Here is a 12,295-nt window from a genome sequence, read left to right as displayed (position 1 = left end):
TATATGTTGCAACAGTCAACTGATTTTTTTTTTTTTATCATACTTGCTGAATAATTTGAGATAAAAATATCAGATTTGAATGTGTCAGCAATCACAGGCCGTGAGGATGTGTGCCGCAGGGTCTACTTACACATCTCATGGTCGCCATGGCAGCTAGGGGAAGCTCATGCTGTTGCCCTTGACAACAGGAGTCTTCGGAGGGACCCGTGGGCCTCGGCTCCTGTTAATGGCACAGGTCATTAAAGTGAAGGCATCACTCAAGTCAAATGAACATTATCATAACCTCATTCATCTTTAAAACGATACTAAGAGCTGGAATGGAGGCCAACGAAAATGTCTCTCCCTCATGCATTTGTTTTTTTTATTTAGTTAAGTAGAAGATAACGTGTAATAATTATTTAGTCATATGACCTGCTGCCAGATCATTTTAACCGCTGTAAGAACCAAAAGTGATCCAACTGAAGGTGGAGCAAAAGTGCAGCTAGTATCCTGTAGGTAGAATACCACGAAACAGGAGTTTTATTAGTTTTTGTTTTACCTCCATACCTACTTTGAGCACCCCTACTCCAAAAGTGCCCTCCAGGATTTGCACATACCGGTCTCACGCTCCCCTCTCAAAGGGGGGCAGGCCGCGCACCCTTAAACCACCGAACAATGAGAGAATAGAGGGGCAGATTTCCATAACACTGTCCACTGCTCTGGCTCTGAACTGCTCATACTGACCCGGTGAGAAAAGCTCCTCTCACAAATCGGCACGCACTCCTGTCAGCGGGTTCAACAGGCAAAGTGAAGGGCTGCTCCGCTGAAAAAGAAAAGCAAACTACAGGAATGTAAATACGTGACAAGACGGCGGATTCGCTGGATATCCCACATGCCACCTTTTACGCCACCAACTCCTATAATTAGCGGCCGACACGAGGTGACGTTTTAAATAGGTAATGGGGGTTAGGCTTTGTTAAAAATGTCACAAGGTGCATGGTTCTGCCTGGACCCGTTTTGTCGGCTTTAAGGGTCTTAATTGGAGGACGGTATAAAAGGGGCCAAAAGAGTGTCGCTGTGGCTGCCAGAGACAAGGAAACTCGGTCAGTGTGCCTGGAAGCCGGCGACTGTGTGCGAGTGCATTCATGGTGGCTGCGTGTGTGTTTCTTAAGTGTGTGTATGCTTGTGTACGGGCGTTCGTGGAATGTGTGTGTGTGTGTGTGTGTGACAGAGGCACGAACAAGACAAAGGGGAGAGTGGGCTAGAGCCAAGGGAGCGGATAAAAGATGAGCCGGAGAGAGGGAGGCGCTGGATGCACACGGCTGAGCAAAATTAGATCATCTGCTTTGAATCAGCTGAATGCTACCGACGAAAAAAGGTGAAGCTCATTAGAGAAAGCGTCCCTGAAAATATCATAAATACTAGCTAAATACACCTGACTATTTTTAAACTCTCCGTTGCTCTTTTCTCTCTTAAATCATTCATTGACAATTAAGGTCTTCTACGCTTCTGTTAATCAGGGTATCAGCTCTGAAAATGCTTTAAAATGTAACGTGCAAATTAGCTGGAAGAATTAATTAAGGATTAGAGCCTAGTGTGCAAAGAAAAGAAGCTGCATGTGGAGATATATAACTGGGTGAGAAGGGTCATTGGGTTTATCAAGTGGGAACCTCCTAGAGATGATTTATTCAGCACGAACAAAGCATAAAAACAATAGATACAAGGACGTTTTCTGTAGAATAAACAGTACACCATATTGCAGGTATACATTAGCTCAACACCTTTTTTTAAAACTCATACTAACCACTTTTATGAACCAATAAATATCAAGCGCTCCTCACCTTGGCAACAAGGCAGAGAAAACAGTCTTAACAAGAGAGTGTGAAACCGGAGGAGGAGAGGAGGAGGACAAGGATTTTTTTTTTTTTTTTTTTTGCAGGATGGAGGAGAGAGCGATCCTATCTCTGGCTCCTGCCGTTGCCCCCGGATACGGATGGAGTGAAAGCAAGAAACTGGAAAGGAGCTGCAGCTGCCTGGTTTCCATAGCAATGTGGATGCAGGACAAGTGAAGAGAGAGCGGGAGAGCTAGAAAACAGAGAGGCTATGAGAGGGAACGAGAAACTGAGAGGAGGCAGAAATATGAGAACACACCAAGAGGGAGGGAGCAGAGCAAGAAAAGTATATTAAATACAGGCGTGGTGGTAGAAGAGGGGGGTAGAGGGGGACTCAAAGAGAAGGAGACATTGGAGGGATATTAAGCTCAGACATGGATCCCCAAGACTTGCCACTGGAGACCGCCACCTTCAGGGGGACCTGGTGAACACACACACATAAGAAAAGGGAAAGGTGTCAGTGTGTCAGCATACATGTGTAGACGTCATTCATAGTGACCTACATTGATTTACACCCACCTAACATGCCGAACGATAATATCATGCACTGTATTTAAGAAGTGTGTGTTTCAACCACAACATTTGCATGTAAAAGCAAAGATGACAAATAGGTCATGTGCCTACTGGACCATGTCTCTGTGTGGTTCTATACGGTTGTTATTGTGTACATCTCCATTAGCCTGGGTCCCATGGCAACAAGAGCATCCACGACTGAACAAAGGTTGATCAAGACACTATTATACCGCTGAATGATTTCAGGTTCTGCTGACTCACCTTAAGATGGACTCCTAGCTGGTCTATGTGCTGAAGGGACTCCATGGTGCTCCTCACCAGACCTGCACACAAAACAGCGTGCAGACACAGGTGTTACGGTGCGTTCCATTTGAACTGGGAAGTCGGAATTTCCAAGTTCCAAGTCGGAGATTTCAACTGGAACGCTCCCCCGATGTCGATTTTCCAACACAGAAAGTCGGACGACCCTCACCAACCCCGACCTCAAAACCCAAGAGGGCTGCTTCGTGCATCAACAGTAAAACAGCTGTAGTAGTATACAGTTTATAGCATGTCTTATCTGTGTCTCATTAAATAGGTTGTGCACACAGTACTGTCCAACTTCTATCACAAAATACCGGCGTATCAAGTGGTTATCAACTGGTATTGCTAACAATGGCTGGAGCTAACCCCATTAAAGCATCAGTGGATAGAAATGGAGCAAATATGATTTAAAAAAAGTTATTTTTATAAAACGGTCACTATATCCTGACAGTAGTGAGATAGGTAATCTGAAAAAAATCATGTGCCTCTGTGTCCTCCGGTGCTCCTAATAGCATCTGCAAAAAATTGTTGCCTACTGAAGCTTTAAGTTTTGCGACTTTTATTGTACTGGAACACGGTCAACTCGGGTGTGATGTCACTCCCAGCCCCGACTTCCGAGGTAAATGGAACGCACAACCACAGCCATTGCATTGTGGGTAATGTAGGCACAGGTTTTGACAGCCGAGAAGAACGTGTGGAATGAAAAAAAAGAGGATATCTCTGGTTCTGCTGTATTGATTTTGATCGTTTGACAAAAACAACTAAATCAACGGAGTTCTCTTTTAACTGTAATATGGTCACATGAATTTAGCATAACACGCTTTAATATCAAAAACAAATTTACTATTTGATATCCAGAACTCTTCACTGTAAAGCTACTTGGCGTTAAAGGTACAGCACATTAGTGTCTCTGATACAAGTGAAATAATTGATATTGGAAGTTGTAAATTCACCTGCAAACTGCTCCACCTGGGAGTCCTCCACTTCGTACAGGAGCTCATCGTGGAGCTGCGCTACCAGCCTACAGTTACAAACACATTCAGAAATACATAAACACATCAACTACTGCTAGACTATTACTTCAACTACTACTAATAATGTTCATCAACATGCTACCATGAGGACTTCAACTAAGTCCTCCCCGTATTTGCATCCTGCACCCGGTTAACTCTGGTATATTTTGGCTCTTGGCATCAAGTGTGTTTACTCTAGCTGAATGTTTGGCGTGTAACAGCAGCAATCATTTGAGAAAACTCAACTCTACAAATTTAGTTGGCTGGTAAAACAGCGAATGTTGTTTATGTGTTTTGGCATGATAGACTCAGTCAGTTCTTCTTCATTAATGTAGCACTCGGCCGTGTTTTGCCCCGTTTAGATTCAGAGGGGACGACAGTGTGAAGAGCCAGTGTTTAATTTGTTGCTGTAGCGAAGGATACAAAGTCGGGTATGACCGGGAGCAATGGCTCGTGATATGATGTATATTCAGTCAGTAGTAGCGGCATGTTTAGTGGTTGTACCTGGCAGAGAGCGAGCTGGAGGAGGAGACCAGGTTGAAGATTCTGATCATGGCCATTTTACAGAGATCAGCAGCAGAACCTGCACACATAGATATAAACAAAATTACACACACATCTGTTATAGTCAAAAGGATGAATGGATTTAACCAGCAAGAGGCCTGTAGGTCAGGCAGAGGTTAAATGAGGTGTAAGGTAAGATATTAAAGATGTTAAATGGAGTTATAATGATTGACTTTATCCACAAAAAGCTAATTTCTAACAACTCTAAACCACTTCCTGATCATCAGAAGTAAAATAAGAAGACCCGCAAACAAGCCCTGCTACTACACTACACTATTGCACAGCCGTGTCACTCATCCTACCTTGGACCACAAAGTTGACTGCCTGCCTCTCAGCCTGCATGCGGATGCCCCAGTCGGGGGAGTTGATGTTGGGGAGGGTCCGTCGACGACCCATGATGGAGAGCACATAACCTAAACAGAAGACAAGAAATCTATGATTTAATAATTCATCATTCTGAGCACAATTTATGCGTTGTGTGCGATCATGCCTTCAGTCTAGTTTGAGCAAATATGTCCTTGAGGGCTGGTCCTCTCACGCAGCCAAGCTGGAGTTAGTATTTATAATATTTATACCCATTCAGTGTAGCAGCTTTGCTACTCCCTCAAGATTCACTGCGGCCAGAATTAAATCGCCAGTTTACTCTGAAGTAGTGAGCATACTGCAAATTTAAATGTGATGATATAATGAGGTATAATTCTGGTGATCTTTCTGCGAATCCACATGAGCACAATCTACACAGTCTGCTACCAGGTGGACTAAAGACACTCATAAAAGTATATGATTTATTCAATAGTCACCTTTTATAGAGGCATAATAGGATTAGAGATAAGTATTAGAAGACTTAATATTGTCTGCAAATAATTGTTTTACACTATAAATTAAAGATGGTGGATGGTGATGTTGTGTATTAAATGAGAAACACAGAGTTATAGACCATTTCAACGGAACAGCTTGTGTCTGTCAGCTGATGTTATTCACATAGGCTGCGTCTGAAATCGCATACTATGCACTACATACCCAATAAACGTAATATCGTTCAACATACTTGTGTGTGAGTAATAAACAGTAATATGTATCTTTTCGGAGCCTCCCTGCCGGTTGGAGATTGCGTAACCATGGTAACCAGTGCCAACCTTATGTGACCAAACGATGATTTATAAGAATCATAAAGTCTGAACTAATCTACAAACTATATTACGCCGATAGCAAAGTGGAATCTTATACTTACACTTAAATTGAAGCGTTATTGACGTTGCAGAGCTGTCCAATAACGTCTGTTATGAACATTGTTGTCACTACCGCATTGCATTGTGGGATATTTATGTTACCGTAGTGTCCAGTGTTGCATACTGTGATAATTCAACAGAAATAGTATGCAATTCACGTCCTATTGGTTTCATACTAAGGTTTTGGACATACTAAAAAAATCTCACATACTGTTTTAGCGTACTAAATTACAGAGGCCCTGAAAGGCAAGCGAGAAAATACAATACTGGTGATACATTTTCTAAGTCCGATTTAAATTGTTGTTGTACACAGATGGGAAAAAAAGCAAAAAAGAGCCTGAACATATTTTTTTTCACTGGTTTTCACAGAACAAAAGAATAATCCTGGCTAAAATGTTTTTTCACCTGGCATAACTTTTTATTCTTTGACCTGTTTCACAGATGAAAAAAAAGGAAATTAGAAAAACCTTCACCTTTCCTTAAGTCATAAACACAGGAAAGAAAACAATTTAGATCAGATTTAGAAAATGGATCACAAGAATTTTTTTTCTCTCGCTTGTCTTTCAGGGCTTCCGTACTAAATAGCATGTTAGTATGGAATTTCTGACGCAACCATATACTGCAACAGGAAATTAAGTGGGACACATTTGGAATGTTTACACTTACAACTGTGAAATGGTCAACTTTATACTGAAATTATGTTTGAACCTTGCTTGTGTAGATGTTGCATTTGGCAGAAATATCCCCCCTTTTAAAGCATACAAAAGGAGGATGCTCATCCAAAGTCCAAAAACCTTCAGGACCAAAACAACTTTAAGACAAGTAGAACAAACTGTCTCAAGACTGAATCAAGTTTTGACCCATAACTCTGTGTTGCACTACTTTTACTGCTAGTCTTTCTGAACCATCTCACTCCTTCCAAGTCAAGTAAGTCGTCCACAACGACACGCCGAGCAGAACTAAAGCTGCAGTGTCATTTGAAGAGAATAGTTTTATGAAAAGTAATTTGTTGATACAGCATTATAGGTGGTTATGGTAACAGCAGGTTTACAATGAAACAAGTACACACACACTCACAAACACACACACACACACACTCACAAACACACACACCGTGGTATCCACATGATTCACATAGAAAAGCAAAGAGAAACACCCTCACATTCCCAGTACAGTCACACAAACACACATTGGAAGGTAACACAACAATGTGTAGTGACGTGATGCACACACACTCACTCACACATTATCAAATGCAGGTATGCAACACACACACACACACTCACTCACACACACACACAGTGGACCAGTACATTCCACCAGCTGGACAATGGAGCGGGCTTTACAGCTAAATCCCTCTAGTATCCCTTACTATGAGGAAAGCCAACCAGGGCATGAAACCTGAATGACCCTCTTCCCAGAACACACACATACAATCACACACACACAAGCATAAATGCATAGGAAATGAGCGCACAACAGATAGTAACAAACACAAAAACCTTCCACTCACTGTGACCTGACCCATAACACATGCGTGTGACCTTTTTTCACCAGGAATGTGACCTTTGTTCTGGGGCCCAGTGACAGGGATGTGAAGTCTACAGTGTTGTTGTCCAACAGGAGAGGACAGGTATGTGGATCACACCGGAATGTGTGTGTTTTTCAAAAAAACATTTGGCTGCTTTTTAAGTCAGTGACACACGGGTGTGAGCGCCAGTGCTTTTCAAGTTCAGGCTGTCTGTGTGGAGAAAGTGGTAGTACATATGATGAGCAGCAGCACTAGAAACTAGGACAGGGAAACAAATCAATAGCATCATTTATGTATAAACTTTCGGTGGTGTTGTACTCAGGAGATTGTTCTAGTTTTACTTAATTAAACTTTATTAGCCATAGGTACGTTAACACAGGGCAAGGCGTACAATGACATGTATTGGACGAGAGAACGGGTCATATAAAGATAAAATAAGCTAAAATGACAATAAGATGTAAGGTAAGATGGTATGATATAAGTCAAATATAGCACTATATATATAAACTGGAAAAACAAAGTTTGGAAACTTGTGTTTGGTGGATTATTTCTCTGTTGTTACAATGCTAATGGTCATTGCATTTTACATCGTTGGAAAGCCTGTTTATTTACCTTCACAATGATGTCCAACTTGTAAGGATCATGCATTTGTGGGATGAGCAGCACAGCTGATTATGTGGGTAGCGCCCAAGAAAAATTTGCCAAAATGCTCCGCCAATGGTAAACAGTGTATTCTCCTGTTGGTATTGACTCTTGTTTTGAGTTGTTTGGTGGATTGGATGATTGAACTCTCTATCAGTAACAAGGAACAAACAAGACATATTGGCTATTTTACACTTTATTCATTTAATACAATATGTCAGGAGCCTCAGTAGCGTTGGAAGATCCATACGCAGCCACAACAGCCTGGCACCTCCTCCTCATGCTGGTCACCAACCTGGTCACACGTTGCTGTGGGATGGCGTTCCATTCCTCAACCAGGATTGGTTGCAGGTCAGCCAGCGTGGTTGTGTTGGTCACTCTAACACGTACAGCACGCCCAAGCTGATCCCACAAGTGTTGAATTGGGTTGAGGTCTGGACTCTTGGCAGGCCGTTCCATTCTCTCTACTCCCACATTGTGGAGGTAGTCTGTGATAACCCTGGCTCTGTGGGGGCGAGCGTTGTCATCTTGGAGGATGAAGTTAGGTCCCAGATTGTGGAGATATGGGATCGCCACTGGCTGCAGAATCTCATCCCGATATCTCCCTGCATTGAGATGGCCTTCAATGATGACAAGCCTTGTTTTGCCAGTGAGAGAGATGCCGCCCCACACCATGACACAGCCTCCACCAAAAGCTGTTACTCGATCGGTTCAACAATCAGCATAGCGTTCTCCGCGTCGTCTCCATACTTTGACCCTGCCATCCAACTTTCTTAGACAGAACCTGGACTCATCACTGAACATGACATTCCCCCACATGTTCAGGTTCCATTGTCTGTGTTGTCGACACCAGCGCAAACGGGCCAGACGATGAAGGGCAGTCATTGTAGGCTTCCTGGTAGCCTTATGAGAATACACTGTTTACCATTGGCAGAGCATTTTGGCAAATCTTTCGTGGGCGCTACCCACATAATCAGCTGTGCTGCTCATCCCACAAATGCATGATCCTTACAAGTTGGACATCAATGTGAAGGTAAATAAACAGGCTTTCCAACGATGTAAAATACAATGCCAATTAGCATTGTAACAACAGAGAAATAATCGACCAAACACAAGTTTCCAAACTTTGTTTTTCCAGTATATATTTAAAGAGGATTGTATGTATTTCTTTATATCTAAAAACTAACAAAGTGAGCTATCAAAGGCCCTGACAACCTTTCCATCTAGGGCTGCATGATTATGAAAAAATATCTAATTGCGATTATTTTGACTGATATTGCAATTGCGTCATGATTTGCGATATTAGAGGGAACGATCATTTTTACATCGTTATTCTCATTTTCATTGAAAAACATATTAAAATATAATGGTGTAATTTTTGCGGGGATTTTTACCAAACAAAGATGTTTTCTTAAGTCTGTAGAATATGATGTGTAGTCCAGAAGATATCTGCAGCATTACAATATTTAATTTAAAATGGTATTTTGACACACATTTAAAAAATATTGTGATTTTAACAAATACTGCAATTTGAAAATTGCGGAAGGCCATATTGAGATTTCGATAAAATTTGGATTAATTGTGCGGCCCTATTTTCAACCCATGCACCAATTGGGATTTATCAATGTTTAAATCAAAATGTGAGTAGTTGGTGTGTTATCTAACCACTGTCAATCAAATCTGATCCTGAATTCTGATTTATCTTTTACCTTTTTGTATCTGGGAAATGTTCCTAAAGGTCTCAGTCAAAGCGACACATGCCTTTTGAAGATTATTATGGCTGCTTTTAAGAAAACTTACTAAATACTGACTCCAGAGGAACCCTACCTCCATTGCCCTTCTTACCAACATAATCAACTCTATCAATGGAGAAAATGACTTTGACTCTTCGACTCGGGATTTGCGAAATGGGATAGTTATAGCCATCTACTCTTAATCATTTTTCCTGAGCCTGAACTCTTTTATGTGCATTTTGAGCTGTGCCTGTCTTTTTATTTACTTATTTCTTCAATGTTTGATTTGTATTGATTATACTGTAATGTCCCAGTCCTCTCCTGTTTTATGTTCATAAAAACAAAAACAAAAAAAGTAAAAAAAAAACCCAAAAAAACCAAGGGGCTTTAAGGCCTTTGAGTTTGGTCTGATGTAATGTAAAAGAACAGAACACAGTTCACTACATTGAACATCAATTTGGTTATTTTCTATGTAGTTTGTCTACATGAGCCATATTGTAATATATGTTGACAGTGGAAAAACATTTTAATTGGTATTGTCATGTGGATTTTGGTGATATCGTCTAGCGTACTGGAAAGTCTGAAGTAAGACTAATAAGAAGGATTTAAATCTTCAGCACCCATTATGAAGAATTAGGAGTAATCCCTGGCAAATACATCTGCCCCCACCTTAAAAATGTGAAAATGTTGGTAAAGTAACATTTCAGAGAAGAGGAGTTGACTTTTCTCCTCATCCGGGTTGTGTGTAGTCTTCAGAGTATAAGCTGTCTGCATAGCTCAGCGTTGCCGCCGGACCGTTATCCATGACAGAGCATAAAAGAGGCTGAAGCAACAGCTAAACTGAAAATCCCTTTTTTATTAAAGACAAGCAAGCTCCGCTTTGTGCAAGAGTCTGCAGTTGAAATATCTGCATGCATACGTGTGTGGACGATTTGACAGCCGGGATGTCTGAGTGTTTGCACGGCAGGGTGTTTGCACATCTCTGCTTCCCCGTGTCTGCTGTGGCCTTCAGAAGACTTGGCTGCTTTTTTATCTCTGTGATTCCCCCTGTTGTTTAAAGAAAAAAAGAAAAAGAAAATCTCCTTCTCTCCTCGTCTTTTTGTCTCAAGCAGTCTTTACAAGTGAGGGTAGAGCATTCATCCCAAGAGCGTCGATGAAATGCGCATGATATGAAGAACAACGGGACAGGCTTACCCAGAGTGGCGGCTTTGTCTCATTTTAATATCAAGGACAGAGAGTGTGGACCATTCAGAGAAGAGTGACAGTGGCAGCTATGACGTAATTTATTGTAGTTTATACAATAAAAATATTCTCGTTTTAGTCCTCATCTTTGTCGCATTCCTTCTGGGTTGTTCCATTTATACTCTTCTTCCCTTACATCCACAGCCTTTTTCCTCTTTTCTTCTCTCTCTGCTGTTACACCCACACTGTGATACTGACCTCACCTTCACGTTGCCCTTTCAAATGCATTTCCAACAAATATGACAGCGGCTGAGCCGGCACTGTTCACCCCATCCCTGCTCAGCCTGCCAGCATCCAGCAGCTCTGAACAAAATATCGCTGTATCAGATACCAATCAACTACAAACTCTGGGAGGTGCAGAGTGGACGAGGAGCCCAGGCACGTATTAAGCTCTGCTCCCTGAGTCACAGTACAGCTAAAACAGCCTTGGTGTCATACTGTATGTCTCCTCCCAGCACAGCACAGCTTACAGAGGACTATTTTATCGATCAGCCGCTGTAAATGTCTGCTGTGGAATGAGGAAAGAGACGAAAGGAAAAGAGAGGTATGAAAACAGTGACAGTAAAAGGAAGAACATGGAAAGAAAGAGAGGAGAGACTGAAAAGAAAACAAAGAGACAGACTGAAGGACAGCGAGACAAAGACAGTGTGGGACGAGCGGGGTAGATAAATCCCGGCACCGTCTCCGATGGGAGGATCACCATGGTGATGAGCTGAATTAAAGCCGACTGTGTGGCGCAACATCACTTCCACGGTGATCACGGTGCGCGGCATTTTGGAAGAATGGGTCCGTGACGCCGCTTCGATTAGGAAGCTGACACCGGAGAAAGGGGAAGCGATGAGCGGTGAGCGGGGTGTGTCAGCGGTGATAGGTTGCTGTGGGTGATGGAGCACCTGTCTGTGTGAGGGGTCAGTGTTTGTGACGAAAGTGTACGACATCACGGCTGACCTGATTCAGCATGTTTACTACAAAACAAGGTTATTTTGCAACACTTGTTATACAAGATAAAATGACTGAGGAGCCAGTATTCAATGCAGAAAGAGTCTGAGAGAGAAGCAGCTCTGGCATTTCTTAGCTCTGACACAATTGGCTCTTTCTCACAGATCTCAGAGAGACTACACGGAGACTAATTTGATTGGGGTGTAATTGGTTTATACGTAAACTGTTGACTCTTTAAGTGTGTTCATTAGGCTGGGAAAAGCAGATACAGCACATTGGATAAAGTTAAGATGGGATCGGATACCAAGCCAGAGGTCTTAACCCGAACACAGGCCTCAGTGTTGATAGTCGGAGGATCTGTTTTGGCGCGCCGGCCTCATGTACCGCGTGCAACGGGGGTTAAAGTGCAGACGTTACACTATTTTGCGTGAGCACGTTTAAGTCTCAGGTGTGCTGTGTCGGCAGTTCAGTCCGATATATAAATAGAGTGTCCCGTCCGAACCGTCAGCCCCGTCCCGCCCCACACCCCACCCGTCCTCGTCCCCCTCAAGTATTGACCCGTGGCAGTTTGTCTCATTCCTGCCAGTGCAAGCACATCTTCTTCTTCCTCAACCGAACACACACACAAATCCATAGAGGGCGTGGGTGTATGTGTGTACGCCTAAGAAATTCAAACTGCATGTCAAAAGTGCAGGCCCTAACCCGGACATGCACG

General features: G+C 42.4%; 1 protein-coding gene across 6 annotated transcripts in view; it reads right to left on the bottom strand.

The window, feature by feature from the left end:
• Window positions 1-1,628: 1,628 nt before the first annotated feature.
• poln (polymerase (DNA directed) nu) overlaps window positions 1,629-12,295 on the bottom strand; it is a 71,808-nt gene continuing 61,141 nt past the window's right edge. For all 6 annotated transcript variants that reach the window (XM_074624295.1, XM_074624298.1, XM_074624299.1 and 3 more), the window contains 5 exons: window positions 4,567-4,677; window positions 4,205-4,283; window positions 3,641-3,708; window positions 2,646-2,707; window positions 1,629-2,292 (listed from right to left, as the gene is read on the bottom strand). In XM_074624295.1, the coding sequence (XP_074480396.1) occupies window positions 2,206-2,292; window positions 2,646-2,707; window positions 3,641-3,708; window positions 4,205-4,283; window positions 4,567-4,677 (407 nt within the window). In that variant the 3' untranslated portion in view covers window positions 1,629-2,205. The remainder of the gene's footprint in view (window positions 2,293-2,645; window positions 2,708-3,640; window positions 3,709-4,204; window positions 4,284-4,566; window positions 4,678-12,295) is intronic.

Source organism: Sebastes fasciatus, chromosome 22, assembly GCF_043250625.1.
Source record: "Sebastes fasciatus isolate fSebFas1 chromosome 22, fSebFas1.pri, whole genome shotgun sequence".
Classification (NCBI taxonomy): Eukaryota; Metazoa; Chordata; class Actinopteri; order Perciformes; family Sebastidae; genus Sebastes; species Sebastes fasciatus.
This window is presented reverse-complemented; position numbering and strand designations above follow the sequence as displayed.